At 55.9% G+C, this 20,701-nt stretch overlaps 1 protein-coding gene across 7 annotated transcripts in view; it reads left to right on the top strand.

Annotated features, from left to right (window-relative positions):
- The first annotated feature begins 473 nt into the window (after nucleotides 1–473).
- Nucleotides 474–20,701, top strand: part of MDGA1 (MAM domain containing glycosylphosphatidylinositol anchor 1) — a 61,091-nt gene continuing 40,863 nt past the window's right edge. For 4 of the 7 annotated variants that reach the window (XM_070584532.1, XM_070584530.1, XM_070584526.1 and 1 more), the window contains exon 1: nucleotides 846–1,056. In XM_070584532.1, the coding sequence (XP_070440633.1) occupies nucleotides 990–1,056 (67 nt within the window). In that variant the 5' untranslated portion in view covers nucleotides 846–989. Of the gene's footprint in view, nucleotides 1,057–20,701 lie in introns of all 7 variants that reach the window. The other 3 variants (XM_070584529.1, XM_070584531.1, XM_070584527.1) reach the window with 3 other exon arrangements.

The following is a 20,701-nucleotide window of genomic DNA, read 5'->3' as shown; positions in this document are numbered from 1 at the left end:
CCGGAGCCCGGCCCGGCCCCGCCCGCTCGGGCCCCCGCCGGCCGAGGCCGCGGGGCGGGGGCGGGGACGACCAACTTGGGGCGCGACGCAGCCCCGCTCTCGGGAGAGCGCCGAGCCCGGCAGCGCCACGGCCGCGGCCAGACGGCGGGAGCGGAGGCGGCGAGCGGCGCCCGCGCCGCAGCCCCGGCCTCGGCGGGAGCGCGAATATTTTTCAAACGACTCAAACTTTCCTCCTTTCCCCGCTTTCTGGGGTCTCTCTTGGTTGGAATTGCTCTCCTGATTCCCGCGGGGCGCCGGGGCGCGATTCCTCCCCGGGGTTCCTCGGTGGCTCAGCTAACTTCGCGAACCCGGGGACCCGTGGCTCTCGCCCCTCGGCCGAGCCCAGCCCGCGCGGCGCCCCCGCTCAGGAGGGCCGGGGCTCCTTTGCCTCCGGGAGCGCGCCCAGCCAGGCCGCCCCTGGCTCGGGCCGTTGAGCCCCCAACACCCGCCGCAGGACTGGAGACAGCGGATTAACCCGAGCGGAGCCCCGGCCTCCCTGCCCCCGCTCCGCGGAGGGGCGTCCCCTGGGCGGGGAAACGGCAAGTTTGTCAGTCGTCGGTGGCCTGTTGGATCGAAGCGCCGCCGCCGCCGCCGCAGAGGGGTCTCTGGCGCCCAGCACCCCGGGCGGACAGCCCTGGGGACTTGGGGCGGTTCGGCCGCCGGGCTCCTCGGGCCGGGGCGCTGGCTGCTGCGCCGGGCGCTCCGAGGCACCCGGGGCCGGGCCAGCGCCCCCTGCGTCCCCACGCGGGCAGCGGCCCCGCCGGAGGAGAAACCCGGGTCGCCGCCGCCGCCGCCTCCTTAGTCTCCTGGTTTCCGTCGCCGCCGCCGCCCCCTCCGTCGTCTCTCGGGGAAGGGGAAAACGCAGGGGGCATCGCGGGGCCCTGGCGGATGCGCCCCTCGCCGCCTCTCGGGCTGCGCCGCCTCGCGGGGATGAAGCACCGACCGTGAAGATGGAGGTGACCTGCCTTCTACTTCTGGCGCTGATCCCCTTCCACTGCCGGGGACAAGGAGTCTACGGTAAGAGCCCGCCCCGGCTCCACGCCGGCTTAGCACCGCGCGGAAACTTTACAAGAGGCGCGAAGTGCGCGCTGCCGGGGTTTGGTGGGGACCCCGGCTCAGACTCTGGAGTGGATGCCCGGGTCCCCGCTCTTTTTAGGGCGCGAGCAGACTGAGCTAGCGGCTTCGGAGCACGGAGACGGGTCGTAGGGTCTGGCGTGAAGCCGGGGATGCCAGGGAGAGGTGCCCACTTTGTCAAACCCTGCGGGGGGCAGGAGTGTCTCCGCGAACCCTTGAGAGCACCGGGTCGGCTCCGGAGACTCTGACAGACCCCAGACAGGGGGCTGAGGAAGCGACTTGCACCGAAACCTCGTCCTACCCTGACTCGGCCTCCAGAGTGGAAGCCGAGCGATGCACGATCCGGAGTTGCGCGAGGCTTGCGGGCGAGCTGGCTGCCAGTGCCGCGGCCGGGCAGCGAGCTCGCCTTCCCGGCTCTCGCTGCGGCTTCGCTTCTTTTACTCGCTTCTTGAGAGCCGGAGCTGCTGCCAGCATCCTCTGGATAGGGCGCCTAAAACGCCGGCGTCCCTTTTCGGACCTCTCCGGAGCCACTTCTTCCTGTCCCCGGTTTCCAGCTACAAAACCCCAGCCCCACCTTCCTTCTGCCTGCGCGCACACAGACACATTCAGCCACCGTCCCCAGAAACGCAAACACGGCACGCACCCATCTGGCTACGTGTCCCAACTCTGCCTCCTGCCAGGCAGCTTTGCTCCCACGTCCCCACGCCTCGCTCTCCAGCGCCCAGAGGACTCTGGTTACCCGCCTCCCTTCTCTTCCGCGGGTTTTCCCGGGGAAAGGTCCCGAGAGCAGGCATTATCCGTTCACGATCACCCGGGCTCCCCCCTCCCAGAGACTCTCCCTCCGAATTCTAGCAGCCAGTGCCCTGACCCCACAGCACAAAAGTCAGGCTCGGGGCCCAGTGGGCTTTACTGTGCCTTCTTCTGATGCAGGGTGGTCTGTTGTAGGTCACTTTTCAGTGATGTGCGTCTGGGGTGGGGAGAATTCTCTTTCCCTCTTTGTCTGGGGTAGAGAGCCTAGTTCTTCCCCTTTAGATAGGCAGAATTTGTTCTGTTGGAGTGGGCGCAAAGGTGTTGTCCCTCCTGGCTGCCAGCCTCAGGTGCAGATGCTAAATGCTTCCTTCTAGGGGTGCCTGGGCGCTCTCCCCATGCCTTGCAAGAGGGAGTGGTGTCCTGAGGGGTGTCTGGGAGATGACATGCTCCTGGCCCTACCCAGCTAGCTGGCTTGGGCTTCATTCCCTGGGGAGGCTGGCCCAGGCATCTGGCCAAACTCTGCTTCTTAATTAGTTTGTTGGTCTCTTACTGCCTGGCCCTTTACATAGGCCAGAAAAGGAAAGAAGGAGGAAGGATGCAGCAGGGACTGAGGGAGGCTGGGCTGTGGGGAGGAGGCCACTGAGTGGGTCCCCGAGGCCCTGGCCTCCTCAGGACAGAGGAAGACATCAGGGGTCTGGGCTCGCGCTTCTTTCTCCTCAAGGTTTCCCTACAGCTTCACTGCCTCCTCAAGAGGTGGCCTAAGGAGAGATGCTGCTGAGGCCTTGCCTCCTTCTGCCCCACCCCAGGGCTCTGGAGAGTGATGGAGAGCCCTCCCTGTTTGCTGCTGTCCTCTACCCTGCCCCTCCCTCCAAGTGTCCTTGGGCACATCTGGCAAGCCCATCTCCTGGTCATCCCCTCCAGCTTCTCCAACCTTCTCCAGGGCTGCACGGGGCCCATCTTGAGGAAGACGAGCTTAGCCTGGAAACCCCATCAGTGAGGGTAGGGATGGGAGATAGGGGCAGTGGTCTGTGCAGACCCTGACTTCAGAGTACTTTGGGGCTAGGATTTAATCATTGGCTTATCTGCCCCCTTTTCTTGGTATTTTCTCCCCACCCTCACGTGCCTGGGTCCCAGCTGCTCTCAGTCAGAGCAAATCAAGGTGAGCTGGGTGCACTGGAGCCAACCCCTGGCTCTTGGGTGACATTCTTTCCTCCTGCCCTTTGAGACTGAGGCTCCAGGGAAGCCCAGGGCTTCAGGGGAATTGCAGGGTAGAAGGTCTTCTTTGAGGTGAGTGGACAGAGAGGAAGATCTAGTATGAGGAGGAGGATGGCAAGAGCCTGCCGAGTTCCTTGTGATGCTAGAAGCTTTGGCCAGATACAGCAGAAGGGAGATCCAGTAGGACTGGGTCTGGGTTAAGTAATATGGAGAGCTCGTGCCTCTGACCCCAGTTCTCCTCTATACCCAAAGGAGAATGAAGCAGCTTGAGAAAGAGTAGAGTGTAGGAGTGAGGGATGGTCATTTGTGTCCATCATTGTACTTCAGCACCCAGCATGGTGCCCAGCACCCAGCAGGAGCTTGGCAAATATTTGTTGCACAAATAAAGGGCCACAGTTGGTGGAGGTTGAGGAAATGCTTCTTGAAATTCTTTCTCCCCAAGAAGTCTTCTAGAATGGCTTCCACCAGGGTTGTGGGGCACTCTTTGAGGGTCTCTGCTGAGGGACTGTCACGGAGTCCTAGGCTAGGCACTCAGGGAGGAGAAGAGAGAAGAGGCTAGAATCCCAGTGCTGTCCTGGCGGTGAGGAGGGAGGCAGAAGGTTTTACTCAAGGCACAAAAGAAACAAGCGTGCTCTGGGGAGGGAACCCCGGCCCCTTCCCCTCTGCCCCCAGGCCTGCGTGGCTGTGAGAGGGGCCGATTGACCCGAAGATGAATTGAGGAGAGAGCGGAAGAGCAGGGTATGGAGGGCAAACCCAGCCAGATCAGGCCTGGGCTGTGAGTCTCTGCTGAGGCCACCAGGAGGCAGGTGCCCGGAGCCCTACCCGGCTTCCCTCTGAGGGTCCTCTTGCCTGCTTTGAGGTCCGCTGTCGGCAATAGGACGGGGAAAGTGCTCTCAGTCTGGCCAGGTGGCTTCTCTCTTCTTTGGGGCACAGATGCTACAGCAGCCGAGTACTAGATCAGATGGTCCATTTGGAGCTGGTCCTCTCTTCTTTCCCCGCCTCCCAATCTCCTGGCCCAGTTGGTTGTGCTCCGGGGCAGATTCCGTAATCTGCTTTCTGGCAGGCCAGGGATGTGGGCTGGCCCCAGAAGCCTAGTTCTGGGGGACACGCAGTAGCCAGGTGATGGAAGAGGAGTATCCTGCGTGTGGAGAGCATCACAGAACAGCCCCGCCTCCCGCCCAGCTTCCTTTCCTGCTCCCGCAGCTTCAGGACTTCCAGCCAGGGGCGGGTCGGTGGGATTCCTCTCCCTTACAAAAACACAACAAACTCCTGGATTATTTAATATGCAGGAGTGGGAATTGACATTATCCTTAAGACAGGTTGTTTGCAACTTACTGGTGGAAGTCAAAATATTTCACTAAATGTGTCATCAGAAACTACTATCCTATGCTAATTTTTGTGGGAACATGAAGACAGATGTTGAATAATTTGACAAGAGCAACACAGCTTACAAAATTATCACCAAGTCAGGTTTTTTTCCCTCCTCTGAGGGGTGCGGAGAAGGAATTTCAGGAAGTGTGTCTCCGGTGCCGTCTTCTGGGTGTTGATGTGGGTGGTGGGCACTCGGAATTTTTCACTGGAGTTTCTAGCCAATGCCTTGAAACCGCCTGTCCATATCTGACTCTCCCCCTGGAGACGGAAGGCATCGCATCAGAAACTCTGGTTCCCCTAGGACAAGCAAGCTCTGGGGTTTCTAAATGCCCTCAAGAAAGTCCATGCCTCTGTCTCTTCTTCCTTCTCAGTCATGGAAACTGCACGAGGGAGAGAGAGAGCCTTGTGTCTGAAAATCCAGGCTGTTTTATGTACTTTGCCAGCATTGTCTGCCCCTCCTCCCCAAATTGATGTTGGCCCCTGAGCCAGCCAGAGGGCTCCCCATGCCCAGTGTCAGGCTGGAGAGCCCCGCTTAGGGTCAAGATCCTCATGACATCCCCTCCTACACTGTAGGCTGGGAATCTGAGCTTCCTGTCTGGGTAGGGCCCTGGGGAGGGGGGCGGGGGTGGTTAGAGTGGATTTTATTAGCCAGGAAAGCACCCTTGAGGGGGCGGGCTGGGGACATGCCATGGGCCCACTTGTAATTGGCCAGGCCTGGCTGTGAGCTGCTGGGGCTGAGGTGGCAAAGCCTCATTTAGAGCCTGGTATTAGCTCTGCTTTGCTGGAACATGGAGGGCCGGGCGGGGGGCTCCATAGGGAGAATGGAGGGAGCTAATCACAGCCGCCCAGGCCCGGCAAATGAATGATGCGGGAAATCAATACCTGGGGGCGGGAGTGGAAATCCGGGTAGTGGCAGCAGCCCCGGCTTCTCTGGCTGCCCAGGAGGCATGGGCGGGCCTGGGAGGAGTGCAACAGAGGCAGGAGTGTGGAGGACCCTTCTCTCCCCCAAACAAGTTCCCCTCTCCCTCCCCCAACGCTGCCTCCCCCCTCTCCCCCACTCCTGCCTTTCATCTCCTTGTGGCTGGGCTCAGGGAGGTTGGGCCAGGGGATGCCCCACCTGGCAAAGGCAGGGGACTTGGGAGATGGGGCCTGGGGCCTTGGGCCTTGCAGTCCTAGAAGAGCCCTGTCCCATCCCTACCTGCCTCTGGACACCTGAGCCTGATTACGCCCCAGGTGCGGCCGGGTGTGTGCCTGGGGACCCTGCCCTGTGCGGCTGGCACTGCCACTCCTGATGTGGCCAGCAGGGGGAGGGCTTGGCCACCACATTACTTTTAGCCTTTCCTAGGCTCCCTTGGCCTCCTGCCTCCTGCCTCCCACCTCCTGGTGGGATGAGAGTTATTCTAATTCCTCAGCCGGAGACTCACGGGAGCTCCTTAGCGCCTTTTGAAGCTCCAGGCCTCCCTCCAGCTCCCATGTACCCACCCCAGTGTCCCAGAGTGTTTGCCTGTAGCCAAAGCCACACTTCCTGCACCCTAGGCTGGAGGAGAGCTCTGCGGTGGGGCCCAGCTCAGTGGGCTCCTGCTTGGGTGGGGCTGTGTGCAGAGCAGGGGCTCCTGCCTCGGCAGAGCTGCCTCTTTGTGACCCTTGGGTGCAGCCCTTCTTCCGCATCTTCCTCCCCATCATTAGAACACCCTGCTGTGCAGGCATGCATCTGCTGGTGGCAGATACCAGGTCCTAAGGGGCCTCTGTTGCATTGAGTGCTGATATGAGACACAAGAGCAATGCTTAACTCAAAGGAATGAATCTTTTTTTAAACAATGGCATCTCCCTGTTCCTCAAGTCTATGAGTAACATGTGCTCTTTGCAAAACTGAGAATACATAAAAGCATAAGGAAGAAAGTAAAACTCACTTGACGTCCCGCAGTGCATTTGGTGATGGTTCTTTCAGGCATCTTTTTGGTGCAAAGAGGAATGAACATTTTAGGGAGAATCATTGCTTATAACAACAATCCCTTACAGGTGTGTAAGTGCCACGTGCCTCACCAAGAACGTCATGCCTCCACCTCCTTTGATTCCTAAAACGTTCTGAGAGGCCAGCACAGCGGGTCCTATTGTCCCCATTTAACAGATGAGGAAACAGAGATTCCAAAAGTTCAGGTGACCTGCTCAAGGTCACCCAGCTGGTAAGAAGTGGCTCCGAGACTCAATCCCGGTGGATCTTCTGACTTGGGGGTAGGGCAGCAGTGTGGTGTCCCCTGCACCATTCAGTCAGTATTTACTGAGTACTTCTTTTGAGCAAGACCCAGTTGTGCGCATCGATGGGGCTCCTGAGATGTATAAGATGGAGGTTCTGCCCTCAAGGAGAAGGGGAGGGGAGACACATACAAGAGGGTGGTTCCTGAGAGATCTTGATAAATGCCATGTGGCAAGGGAGATAAAGGGCTGTGGGAATTCGAAGGGAGAGGAAATTACTTCCAAGGCCTTGCGGAGGAGGGGGCATTTGAACTGGCCTTGACAAATGGAAGTAAGGACTGAGAAGGGCATCCCAGGCGGGGGTCTCATCGTGGCAAAGGCACGGAGGATAAAGAACCTGGGTGTGCGTAGGGAGGGGGGAGTCACTCAGTCGGGCTGAAAGGGAAGGGGGCTAGTGAGAGTGGAACAGTACGGTATCATAACAACAGTCGCTAATGTTTGCTGCCTGAGCTGAGATCACGAATGTGCTCTTTCTTTTTTAATGCTCACCACACCCCTTGGTTATCATTCATCAGCCCATTTTCTCGATGAGTAAACTGAGGGCTCAGAAACATGAAGTTTCTTGTCCAAGCAGAAGAGCTGGGCTTCACCCTACATCTGCTGATTGCAAAGCCTGTGCTTGTCCGGAGTAGGCTGGAATCCTGGGTTTGGGAGAAGCTATTGGGAGGGTCTTGAGCAGGGAAATGGGGTGGTGCGAGCCGTATTTCTGGCCGGGTAGCTGTGTAGCTGTGTGTTTGGGGAGGCAAGGGTCAGGAGGGGGGAGATTGGTCAGGAGGTCCTGCAGTTGTCTGAGGAAGTCATAGTAAGAACGTCATCTGGGGTGGTGGCTGTGAGGATGAACTGGAGAGAGTGGGTATAAGAGCTGAAGTCACTCAACAAACGTATGAGTGAAGGCTCATGGTGCACTTGAGATACTTGGGGAGAGAAACAAACTCTTGCTCTACTAGAATTTACATTCAAATTAAGGGAGACAGGCAGTAAATAAGTCAATGAATAAGGACATAATGCATCCTAGGGATATGTTCTGTGAAAAAGAGTAAGGCAGCAAAGGGGACGAGGAGTGGTGTACTGTGGTTCAAATTCATATATAGTGGTTGGGGGGCGTTCTTGAGTAGGTACTACTGGAGCAGAGACCTGAAGATGCTGATGGAGGAGGTAGGAAGCCCAGTGGATAGCTACAGGAAGTGTATTCCAGGCAGGAGAATAGCCAGCGCAAAGGCCCTGGGGTAGGAGCATGCCTGGCCTATTTAGCAACAACAAGGAGTCCAGTACGGCTGGGGCAGAGTGAGTGATGAGGAGTGGAGTAGGAGGTGGGGTTAGAGAGTTAGTGAGGCCAGATTGTTTGCAGCCTTGAAGGCTGTGTAAGGACTTTGGCTTTTATTCTGAGTGAGATGGGGAGCCATGAGAGGATTTTGAGCAGAGGAGGGACATGAACGGACAGCTTTTTAATAGAATCTCTCTAGCTGCCATGTAGAGAAGAGACTGTAGGGGATTGGGTGTGGGGGAAGGGATCCAGTTAGAGACTGTTGCAAAAGGTGAGAAATGAGACTGTACCCTCATTAGGTCCTAAAAGTGCCTCAGGAAGGACTCAGGCAAGGGATGGGAGCTGGAAACGGCTCTGAGATTTGGCATTGGAGGGCCCGGCACACAATGGCACCGAGGCAGAACGAGGGCTACAGGAAGTCAGACAGGTTTGGGGTGGTGGAGGGAAGGAGTTAAGGGCCTGGACTTCTGGGTAAGATCCCGGCTCTGAACCCCAGCTCTGCCCTGCACCAGCCGTGAGAGCCGGGGACTTACATCTGCCTCCTAAGGCGTGGCTTCTCCGCTGTCAGATGGAGACAGCAGTCCCCAACCCCCGCGTGGGTTCGTGATGAGCATGCACCGAGACGGCACCTGGGAGGCCCTGAGCACTGTGCCCCGCGCTTAGCCGGCACTCAATAAATCGTTCTGTTTTAACGACCACGCCAGAGCAGTTTGGAACTTCATGCAATTCTGGGGTGGGATGTCGGGGAGAGATGTTGAGGGTCAGGGGGACATGAGTGTTGGTGCTCAGGAGAGAGATCCATTCTGAAGAGGTAGATTTGCACATCTGAATTTATGTGCACGGAACGATGTGAGTGGAAACCGTGAGGTGGAATAAAATTGCCAGGGAAGAGAGTAGAGAGAGAGAGGAGACTGGGCCGAGACCGGTGCCCTGGGGGTGGAAGGAGAAAGAGGACACAGAGCAGGTGGCATCAGGGAGGTAGGAGACCCGAGAGGGGACAGGGACCAGAAAGCCAGGGGAAGGGATGGAGTCTGTGGGAGGAAAGGCCGCTGAGGTGGGGGAGGAGACAGTAAGGGCCATCTGGGGCCTGGAGGCAGCTGTAGCCCTGAGTGGGGCCCCTCAGGCTCCAGTGGGAGTGCCCTGGGATTCTGTGAAGACACGGATTCTGATTCAGTGGGTCTGGGGCCGGGCCGAGATTCTGCATTTCTATCAACTCCCGGTGATGCCGATGTTGCTGGCCAACAGATCCCTCTTGGGACAGCAAGGGCGTTCAGGAAAGAGGATGGGACTCCAGTGGGCAGACCAGGGTTGGAGGGCCAGGGGGGCCGCTTGCTGCCTGGGAGGGACCTGGCCAGGGAGCCTCAGCTCTCGGAACCACAGTCTCCCCATCTGGAAGGCTCCTTCAGGCACGCCACCTCTGGGGGTTACCGAGAAGCCGAGAGTGATAGCACTTTGTAAACTCCCAGGCAAAGTATGAGGACTGTTTCCCGAGAGCAGAGGGGGTGGCAGGCAGATGGTAGGGAGCCCCGGGCGTGGGCGGCGTGTGGAAGCGCGAGGTGCAGGCTGCGCTTTTGAGAACCGAGGCAGGCCGGGGAGGGCCGGGCGGCAGCTGCCCCTGCCCCCGGCCGGTCTCTGCCTGCGGGAAGCTGGGGCCACAGGGGGGCACCTGGGCCGGCGTGAGGGCACTGCCTGGCCGGCTTTGGAGATGCCACCGCAGGCTCTTCTTGGTTCCTTTCCAGTCCCAGAAACTCAGCCGAGAGAGACTTTGATTATCTGGAGGGCTGGAAGCTGTGTAGAGAAGTGGTTCTCAACCCTTGCGGCGTGTCAGAACCACCTGGAGAGCTTTCTCAACAACAGACGCCTGGTTCCGCCCCGGACCTCCTGTCTCAGAAAGTCTGCAGGTGGCATCAAGGCAGCTGTGGTCGTAAGAGCTCTCCAGTTGATTCTCCGGCACAGCTGGTGTAGACAGAGCATCCGAATGAGTCAGGCCCAAACAGATGTCTTCTTCCCTTGGGCTTTCTGAGGGCATTTCTGGGTTTTCCAGGTCACTGCCCAAGCTTTGTTTCAACCAGGCTCATCAGGACCCTGGGGTCTTTTGAAAAAACCACACTTATTTTTTTAAATTAGGAGCAGGGAGACTTTCTCTCTTAATAGTGCTAACTGGAAGGTTCAGGTCAGGGGGCTGGGAGACTGGCCCCTCTCTCAGCTGCTAACCAGGGAATTTCCAGTCCCGAACCTAGAGAGACTGAAAGAAACTGCCCCCAAAATGCTGTTTTCATTGATTTCCAGTAGGTAAATTCTGTTACCTTTTTGCAGTGTGGCCGTTTTGTTTTTTCTCTTCCCTGTTTGGTTTAGAATCAAATGAAAACTTCAGAGCTGGACTGCACTGTAGCAGTTCAGTGTAAACCAAGCAAATATTTCATGAGAACCTGCTAAGCGTCTGGAAGGGGGGTGGGTGCTGTGGCTGCAGGGTTGGAGGGCACCTGCCTCCGGGGCCCTCGCAGTGGAGTGGGAGAGCGCAGTCTCTTTCAACACCCTCATTTTCCAGATAGAGAAACTGAGGCTCAGCTGGAGTGACTTGCCCGAGGCCCTACAGGTGGTGGAGTCAGGATTTGAACTCAAGCCTGCCCACTGCCCCAGCTGTGAGGGTCCCAATGGCCAGATGTGGCCGTTTTTATTCCCCAGCTTGTGCTGTGTAGGATGGGCTGGCTAAAGGAAGCAGCATGGGGACCCCCGCTAGGAATGAAGAGACACAGGCCCGACTACACAGGCTCCAGCAAATTAGAGTTGGCTTCCTGACGTCTAGAGGTAGGCTATCCCAGGCTGGGATGGTGGCTCCTTGGTCATTAGAGATCCTGGCTCCTTTCATCTTGTTGCTCTGCTCTCCTTACAGTCGTGCTTCTCAAACTTTGCTGCAGGTTAGAATTACCTGGGGAGTGTTTAAAAACCCAGGTGCCTAGCTCATACCTCATACCAATGAAGTCAGACCAAGCATCAGCATTTTTTTTTTAAAGATCCCCAGGTGCTTCCAATGTGCAGCAAAGTTTGGGAACTCCTGCCTTAGAGCATTTTGCCTCAAAGTCACCAAAGGGCTGCTGGGGCTCAGCCATCATGACACATTCCAGGCAGGAAGAAGGGAGGAACATTGGAAAAAGGCAGGCCTACCAGCTGAGTCAGCTTCCTTTAAAGAACTTTTCCAGAAGCCCCCTCCCAGTGACTGCTGCTTACATCTCATTGGCCATTCTTAGCTGCAAGAGAGGCTGAGAAATACAGTCTTTGAGATGGGCACATTCTCACCGAAGAGAGTATTGGGGTTCTGTTAGAAAGGAGGGGAGAATGGATATTGGGTAGGTCTTGAGCAGTCTTAACACAGATCCCCACCTCAGGGTCAGCTGGCATTTCTGAAATGAGAGAGGATTTAGATGATTTGGATGCTGCTCACCTGCGCGGCCCTGCCAGCCTAGCTCAAGTGGGTGGGAAGCACTGGCTGCCCTGAGGATGCCCAGAGGGACTTAGAGAAGATGGAGACCCACAGCAGGGGAGAGCCTTGCTTGGGGCCACCCAGGTGTTCATGCAAGGGTGCAGTGTTCTCCTTCCCTCCTCCCCTCCCCCACACCGTACGCACTCCCATGAGGTAGCTGGTTTCCACTGGGCAGTACCTCTCTCCTCTAGCGAGGGGCTTCTTTCAGTCCCAGCCGCAGGAGAGCTCTGTGGCCCCTCCTGATTTTGGGGAACAGAAACTGAGGGGCTGTGCTGAGCCAGGAGCCAGAGAGTACTGCCCAGGCAATCTAACTCATCTTCTGCTTTTCTGCAGGCCCATACCCCCCTGAGACCAGGCGTCTTCACTGCTGTTTGCTCAATGTCTCTAGTCCTTCATTGTTGGGAAGTTCTTCTCATTGTCTGACCTTATTTCAACTTGCTATAACATAGCCTCTTATCAGAAAGATTTCAGGAGCTGAGGCCTCTGAGCTGAACTTGAATATCTCCTTGGCCCTGAGACTTTCCCCATGTGATTCTTCAGAAAATTGTTTTTTAGGAAGATTAGTCCCGAGCTAACATCTGCTGCCAATCCTCCTCTTTTTGCTGAGGAAGACTGGCCCTGAGCTAACATCATGCCCATCTTCCTCTACTTTATATGTGGGATGCCTGCCACAGCATGGCTTGCCAAGCGGTGCCGTGTCCACACCCGGGATCCTAACTGGCAAACCCCAGGCTGCCGAAGCAGAACTTGAGAACTTATCTGCTGCATCACCAGGCCGGCCTGCAGAAACTTTTAATGAAGGCCCTTTTCCCCATCTCTGAGAGGGATATCAGGAAGAAGTGGGGGGGAGCTAAATTCTGGTGGCCTCGTCTACCTGGGTTTCGTTCTGGTGTTACAGTAAAGTGCAGGCAGACCTTGGAGAGGTCTGTTGACCTTTCAGCAGAATACATAAGCCCACAAGGCAAGCAGAAGTTCTGTGTTGTGGCAAGATCTGGCTTTACTCTCCTTTCTGGAATGAGGCCACGGGGTAGACAGAGAAGGCCATGAAATGGGGCTCAAGGGAGTGGCAAGGAGTGAGCTCAGCTGCCAGCCAGTGGTCTTAGGGGACCCAGAGGCAGATCTTTGAGATTCACTATAGGAAGAGACTGAGACCAGAGAAGGTAAGTGACTTGTCAAGGTCACACAGCAATTAGGTGCCAAGGCTGAAGTTAAAAGCCATCTCAAGGGACTCTACAGCTGGATCTTTCTCATTCTGCTACATTAACCTGTGGGCTCAGGAGAAGCCAGGACATGTCTGCATGGTATTTATAAGCTCATTTTATGCCCACATCTCTATAATCCCTCCTTACCCCTGTGAACTCTATTTCTTATTCCTGGGCCTCATTGCATCTGGACTACAGGATCTGGGGCTCGCTCTGGGCCCAGGACTCCTGGTTAGACGTTAGAAGCCCTTAATGGAAATGTCTGGGAGGCCTCCCTGGTAGGTGGAGGAGGTTGCTGCCGGTCTCCCCCAGGTCTACCATCTTGGTCGCACTGCCTAAGTTCCACTCTAGAGTTATCAACAAGCCGGCCAGAGGAAACACGGCCACTGTTTCCAGAAGGTTGCTCTGGGCATACCCAGCAGCCCTCGAGCCTTTTCCCAGTGGCCCACGTTGGTTGATCAGATGAGCTGGATCTTGAAGTGTTGGAAATCACACACGGAGGTTTCCAAGGAAGCAATGAGTAGAGGGAGGGGAGCGAGGCAGGGTATTTGATGTTTGTGAGTGTGATTGTCAGGCCATGTGAGGGCCCTGGGTTTTGGCCGTGTGGGAGATTTAATAGTGGACACCATGCTGATCAGAATTGGCTTGGACTCACGGTCTTAGTTTGGGTTCCCCAGAAGTAGACCCTGGGATGAGGAGCCGAGGGCGGGTAGTTTATTTGAGACATGAGCCTTGGAGGCTCTGGCAGGGGAGTGGGGACCTGAGATATGGAAGCAAAGGGAACCAAGAAAAGGTGTGTTGTCAAGCCAGTCACCACCATGCCACTGGGGACCTCTGGGACACTGTATGAAACACACTCTTCAGAGTTGTCTGGGCACGGCGAGGGAGCAGGGGTGTGTACACGCTGCCTCCCATCTCTTGTTGGTTGAGGGCTGCTCTGGGGGTGTGAATTTCCTGATACCTGTAGCCCACTGCGCACACGGGCAGCGTGAGCTCTAGCAGCTCCTGCCAGAGAGAAGCAGGTAGTCGGCCCGTGTGCACTGAAGTGGTTGGGGGATGGCACGCGCCTGGGGGGCAGCAACAGCCTGTGCTACATCCTGTCTAAGCCGTCAGTCTTGCTTTTTCAGATCTAGCCTGTTTTGCTGAGCTCTTTGTTCTTAGGTCTCGTCCTCTGGGCTGTGTGGATAAGCCCCCATTCCAGGCTGAAAACTCTCCCCTGCGGCCAGCAGACCTGTGGGCTGCTCATTTACTTCCTTGGATTCTGAGACCAGAACCCCAGCATGTCGATTTTCCCAAGACCTTCTTGATAGAATCCAGCCTCTTCCTGAAGGACTGAGGGGGCCTCACGTCTGGGGAGGGCGGAGTTGGGGGATCACTGAGGACAGATTCGGAGTCTACGGGGTCCTTTGGGCATTGCCATGAGATACCTGAGTCATTAGCCCCCCACTTGCTGAATTCAAAACTAAGAAAGAAGTGGGGACCATCTCTGATACTAAAGATGGCCGCTTCTCTCTGCAGGCAGGATTCCGTGTCAGTAATAAGGTCGATTGAATTCTGCCCACTTCCCTCTCCAGGAACCGAACCTTCTCCCATGGGCCATGACCACGCTAGCCTGTACCCCTGAATACCTGGGCCTTATGGCAGATCAGAGGGGCACCTCCATCCTGTTGTGAATTTCTCTGCCTTTTCTCTACCAGCTGGGACCTGAAATTAGTTAACTAGTTAATCCAATATTTATTGAGCACCTCCTGTGTGCCAGATCCTGTTCTAGGTGCTGAGGGTACGACAGAGAGCAAAACAAAGAGATGATGTGGAATCACAGGCTTGTAGAGTGACAGAGCAAGGACGGATCTTAGGGCAAATCTAATCATTTGTTGGAAGAGAAACCTGAGGCCGAGAGGGCAAGACGAGTCCTCAGTCCACACAGCAAATAGGGAGTCCAGCTTGGAATCATCGAAGGTCAGAGGTGATGGGCTTAGAGGTCACATGGCCCTAACTGCTCACTTTTTAGAGGCAGAAACCAGTAGCCAGTGGCAAAGGGTCTTGCCAAAGTAGTGGCACTGCTCTGCCTGCCAGTGAACACACCTTTCTCTCCCGCGTTTATCTCCCAAGCCAGATGGGGCTCTAATGTACTGAGGGATGTGTATGTGTGTGTGGCTTGGTGTGGACTAGGGCAGCAGGCAGGAGACATGAGTGTCTGATCAAGCCATCCCACCTCCCTCTGGAGTATTCAGAGGCTGCAGCGAGCTCTCCCCTCCCCTCCTGCCTCCCCAAGCTCTTCCATACAGCCATGGCCCCTGGCATTGCCTACTGGCATAGGGGCCTCAGGTGATGCTGGGAGGAGCTCGGTGCTGAGGGATTTCCTGATGTGTCTGAAGCACCAACACCCCTGTCTGGCTCACCCTTTTCGCTCTCTGGGGAGCTGAGGGAGCAGGGGCTGTGAGGCTCTCCAGGGTGAGGGTGGGCTTCATCCCCACCAGTCACCTCCCCCTCATTCTGTTGGAGCTGGGGCAGGTGTAGGGAGTGGCTCCCTTAGCCTCCCCTGCAGAATTTAGAGTCAGGCTGAGGGGTGAAAGGAGGTGATTGGGTGGGGAGCCCTGGCTGCTTGGGATTAGTATGTGTCTGTGTGTGTGTGCGTGCACACATGCGTGTGCATCTGCATATGGAGAACCATTGGCATGAGATAAAGTGCTCTCACTGGGTCCCTCGACAGGAGCTGAAATACATTTCCCCTGTTCTCTCTACCCTGTGCATGTGTACCTTATGTCTATTTTTGGTGGGCATGCATGTGCTGAAGGTATGTATATGCGTGCATGATGATGTTGCACACAAGAACATGTATGTATGTGCAGGGGACCGTGCGTGTGTGTGTGTAGGGGGACTGTAGACCTCTTTGGGGCTTTCTCCGGATCCACCTTTATCCCCTTCAGGCAGCCCCTGGTTGCCCTTGGCTGTGGTTCCTAGGCAGGGGGGCGGGAACGGGCATCTAGCTCTCTGGGCAGTCAGCCCGGTGCTTATGTCCAGCCTGGGTTCTGGCTGCCCCTCACCCCTTCTAGGAGTCCTGAAGCAGGGGGCAGGGGCAGGCCGAGGCTGGCCTGGAGCTTCTGGCTAATTTTCCCGGCCTCCATCGATCCAGCAGCTTCTCCTGAGTCTATTAGCAGTCTGCGAGTGAAAATATCCCCCATTGCGAGCCCTGACCTGAGACAGGGAGGAATCCATAGCAATTTGTTCAAACAGAAGAAAGCGTTTCCCTCTGATTTGTATTCCAATTTATTCCAGGCAGGGAGGGGGTCAGGGTTGGGGGGCGAGCCCTGGCACGGCCAGAGCTGGGCCCAGGCCCGTCCCCCACAGCCCCTCATGCCAGCCAGGGTGGCAGCTGGTGCGCCCCATGGTTCCTTGGAGGGGCTGAGGTAAGGGGGGACCCCAGCAGGGGGATGGGAAGGGAGGCCCGCCAGCCTTCCCAGCAGGCCCTGCTTGGCTGGAGGGCTCAGTTGTGGATTTGGTTTTCACAAAATACAAAGCCGCCCGCTTGGAGCCTCTCTCCCAGGCACTGGGGCCTGTGCCAGGCGTGCGCTCACCCGCTGCGCCCGTGCCAGGGTGGGGGCTGGGCTGGGTACGTGGACACAGTGGTCCCAGCTGGGCTGAGTGGCCGGGGGCCTATTCTTCTCCCGAAGCCCTCCCCAGCCAACCTAGCAGGAACAGAGCTGCTGAGGCTCGGAGGGGAGCCGGCACCTCGGAAAAGTTCCCCTGCAGGGTGAGGAGCCCCTCACCATGGCGAGCTTCTCTCTAATGCAGTGCTCATGCTTCGTGCCTTGTCCGAGCAAACTGGGGCTCACTGGTGTCCTAGCCAGGAAGCCTCTTTGGAGCACCTACAACAACGGCGGCTCTGGCTGATATTTATTAAGCACCGACTATTTGCCCAGCACTGGGATAGTGCTACCAGGTACCCAGTCTTTGCAGGGTCCACTATTCCTCACGTGCCTCAGTTTCCTCACCGATGCTCCCCCCTACCCTTCTGCATACTTTTGTCACCTCCCTCACCCATCTCTGCTCAGTCTTTCTCATTTCCTCCTGGGAATCACTTCTCCCTTCCACCCAAGGGTGGCCCTCATGACTGAGGGTCTCAGGACTGACACCCCTCTAGCCCCCCTTTTCCTGAGGGACCCTACAAATAGGCTGACTCTCTTCCAGGTCACTTTCTTTTGCCCTTCCTCGACCTGCCCTCCCTGTCAGGGCCGGGGCCTCTGCAGAGGTGGCGCCATGGCAATCGGAGAGGAGGATGCTGGGAAGGGCCAGCTAAGTGGTCCTGCAGCTCCCCTCCCCTCCTTCCTTCCCTCCTGCGTCAGTGCCCCCAGGGAAGGGAGTAACTGGAGAAGTTCTTCACACCAAGGTGTCAGCCACTAGCAGCTCTGAGGTCAGCTGTCGCACATGACTTGCCAGGCTCCATGACACCAGCAAGGTCTAATTTCAGAAGCAAGCAACTAAATACATCAAAGTCAGTGAATAATCATCTCTTGCTCAGGTGGGAGTGTAGGGAGGTAGTGTGGCCTGAAGGATAGGCACAGAGCCTTCTGAAACAGATCTGGGTTCAAGTTCTGCCTCAGCCACTCACTGTCTCTGCGATCTTGGGCAGGTTATGCTCTGTGCCTCAGTTTCCCCACACGCAAGACAGCAATAATAATGGCGTCTTTCTCAGGGGGCTGTGCTGAAGAGGAAATGGGGAACTCGTGGAAAGCCCCTGTTAGCTCGGTGCCTGGCACACGGGGAGTAAATGACTGCAGCCGTTGGGAGGAGGCCCTGCTGAGTGGGTGATTCCAGCACTTGGGCCTGGCTCAGGAGGCCGGTGAGTCACAGAGGCTGCTACCAAGGAAGTGGCATGTGTGTCTCTGCATTCAGACACGTGACACAGTACTGGGGGCGAGAGGAACAAGCCTGAGACCCTGGCCCAGGAGAAAGGGGGACAGAATTCCAGCCCTCCTCCCATTTTCCTCTTGGGGAAGTTAATAGCAAGAATGTTGCCTTTGAGCTACTTTATAAATTGGGAAACAGGTACGTTTTGCACCCAGCCCTTTACTGCCGCCCACATCGCTGCCTGTTCCCTGCCTCTCTTTCCTTTCAAGAGGCAGCCCCCCGCCTCCCCCGTCCTCAGTCCCTAGGAGCCTCCTAATGGCAGTGACTTTCCTGTCCCTGGCTGTGACCGAACTCTGGTCCAATTGGCCTCCCCCCTCCCCAAGTCCTTCACTTTTCTCCCCCAAACCACTGGGTTTCAAGTCATTTACAAGTTGTTCAGAGGCTCAGCATTATAATCAGATCCTACAGTGCATGCCACTTATGTGGCTTCTAAAATTTTAGCCAAAAAAGGAGAGAAACCCTGCAGTGATGGAAGAAAAAATAATGAGACTACTTAAGCAGGGGGGCAGGTATCACATTTCTCAATTTATAAATATATCTGATGCTAAAGAAAATATGTTCCCAAACTTTATGCTTCCTGAATTGACTCTTGGAAAAAAAAGATTGTTCATCCCTTTCAGAGATTTAACGTGCCTTTCCTCCCAGGGGTGCTTGCCTTTTGGAGGGGACACAGAAGGAGGATGAACAAGTGACTATTTAATATGCCAAGTGCTAATGAGTGCTGTGAGGAACACACAGGGGCAGGGATTAATAGGGAAGGGGTGGGGCGGGCAGCTGTCTTAGATAGAGTGGTCAGGGACAGCGTCTCTTGGAAGAGAGCTGAAGGAAGTAATGGAGCAGGCTCTGGAATCTGGGGAAGAACAATCCAGCACAGGGAGCTGCATGTGCAAAGGCCCTGAGGTGGGAGTGGGCTTGGCCTGCTTGAAGAACAACAAAGGGGACAGCATGGCTGCCGTGAGGAGGAGGAAAGTAGAACATAAGGTGAGGATGACAGCAGATGACAGAGGGCATGGCAGGCTATTGAAAAAGCGTTGGCTTTGACTCCAAGTGAGATGGGAACCATGGTAGAGTTTGAGTAGGGGAGGAATAAGATGTGATAGTGTTATCAAGGGATCCTTCTGGCTCTTTGTGGAGAACAGATGGTACCAGGCAAGGGAGGAAGCAGGGTTGACCTATCCGGAGGCTGTGGTAATAACCCAGGCAGGAGATGGTATTGGTGGCTAAGACTAGGGTGGTATTGCAGGGATGGGATTCAGGGTCAGTTCTGAAGGTCAAGCTGAGAGGGCTCACTGGTGGATTGGGTGTAGGGTGTGGGAGAAGAAGAGAAATCAGAGAGGACTCCCAGGTTTCTGGCTGACACTTAGCAGAGGACAGTGTGTTTTCACTAATGAAGGGGTGGCGAGGAATGGCTCTCAGGCCTTGGGGGCTGAGGGGGCAGTAAGTGCTGTCCTTTTAGGTCAGTGGACATAGAGAGAGGCATAAAGCTAATCAGGCCCTTATGTCTCCCTGGTTTTTAAGCCTCAGAGCTAATTTTCCGTCCTCCTGAGCTGGAGCGCAGGCCTGGCCTGGAGGAACTATGCAGAGGCGGCTGCAAGAGGTTTCAAGCAGTCAGATTGGGCACCCAGAACTCCACCCTGCAGCTGGGTGGGACAATGCCAGGAACTCACAGTGGGCTGGGGTAGGGGGATCAGAGTACTGCCCGGTGGTGGTGGGCTCTCCAGAAACACTGTCCTTCCTTCCCCTGCCCTTCTGTCCTGGGGTCTAAGGCCCCACCTGCTCTCAAGCTGCAAGATTGATTTTGCTTTCAGGGTTGTTATTGTTATTATTATCCACTTAAACAACTTCATAGGAAAAGAAAGGAACCCAATGACCATCAAACATTAACCATTCATTCTAAATTCCCTGCCTATACCTGTCAATATATTTTTACATAGCAGTAAACAGTGGTCCGTTCTGCTTTCTCGGCTTGACTTTATCTCCTACACACGTCTCCCGGTATTGACCGAGCCCTCAGACCTGTCACTTTAATGGCCGCGGGGCACCCCCGCCTCGATGCACTGGAGTTTGGTTACCATTTCTCCATTGCGGGGCGTTTGGGCAGGCGCCAGTTTCCCCTTCTTCTAAATGGCTCTGCCATGAATATCCTAGTGAATTACTTTTTCCTTTTAAATTATTTCCTTGGGGCCTATTCCCCAAAGTGAGATTGCCTAATAGGTCATAGGATGGGAACAGTTTTATGGTTCTCATTTCGCACTGCTGGGTTGTGCTACAAAAAGTTTGAGCCAGCCTTGCGCACAGCCGAGCCACAATGGATTTTATCATTTTAATTTATTTTTACTGGTTTAATAGGTGCATTATGGCCTGCTTCTTAACTTCCAATTTTCACTCTCTGAAGCCATCTTTGGGTCTTTCAGCGCCTAGTAAGACCTGATCTGTGCAGAGCGTTACAGTTTACATTGCCTTTTCGGATATTTCATCTCACTTAATAAGACGCTGTGAGCCTAATATTATTGACGTCTGTTATGGTGGGGAAATGAGGGTTTAGTCAGGTTAAGTGCTGTAGTGGAGCTTCCAACCACTTCTTGCAGGTTCGTTTGGAATGGTCTCCCACCCACCTGTCACCATCCCGTTCTTTCTGAGGGCCCGGGGTCCCCAGACGCCCATTTCAGCCCATGTCCAGGGCCTCAGCCCCGTTGTCTTCCCTCAGCTCCCACAGCCAGCCTGCGCCAGGCCCCAAACTGTGCCCTGTGCTCCGGGTTGGGTCTCTGCTCTGTGGGGCTTGGGGGAGGCCCCTGGGCTTTTGGGTCAGGTGGGGCCTTGGGGGTTTTTGCTTCAGCAAAGCCACTGGCCCCTCCATTCCCTGGCGCAGGACTAGCCCCGGCCCTACCTTCTGGGTTGGGGCCTGCACCTGGCAGTGCGTCTCTGGTTCTACCCAGGATGTGTCCCATCCCTAGTGTTGGCCACAGGTACACTGGAGACTCAGGCTCCTAGGGACAGGGTCACTTGGGCTGTCGGGCTCCACAGTGGAAGCTGTAACTCTCAGACTAGGGGAACTTTCTCATGGTGGACACACCCCGAGGTGTGAGTTTGGTTTTGTTCCGCTCGCTTCTAACTGTCCTTCCAGAGTATCTGCTAGGCAGC

The sequence above is a fragment of the Equus przewalskii genome, chromosome 19 (assembly GCF_037783145.1).
Source record: "Equus przewalskii isolate Varuska chromosome 19, EquPr2, whole genome shotgun sequence".
NCBI lineage: Eukaryota > Metazoa > Chordata > Mammalia > Perissodactyla > Equidae > Equus > Equus przewalskii.
The sequence above is the reverse complement of the archived record's forward strand: the minus strand, read 5'-3'. Positions and strand labels throughout refer to the sequence as shown.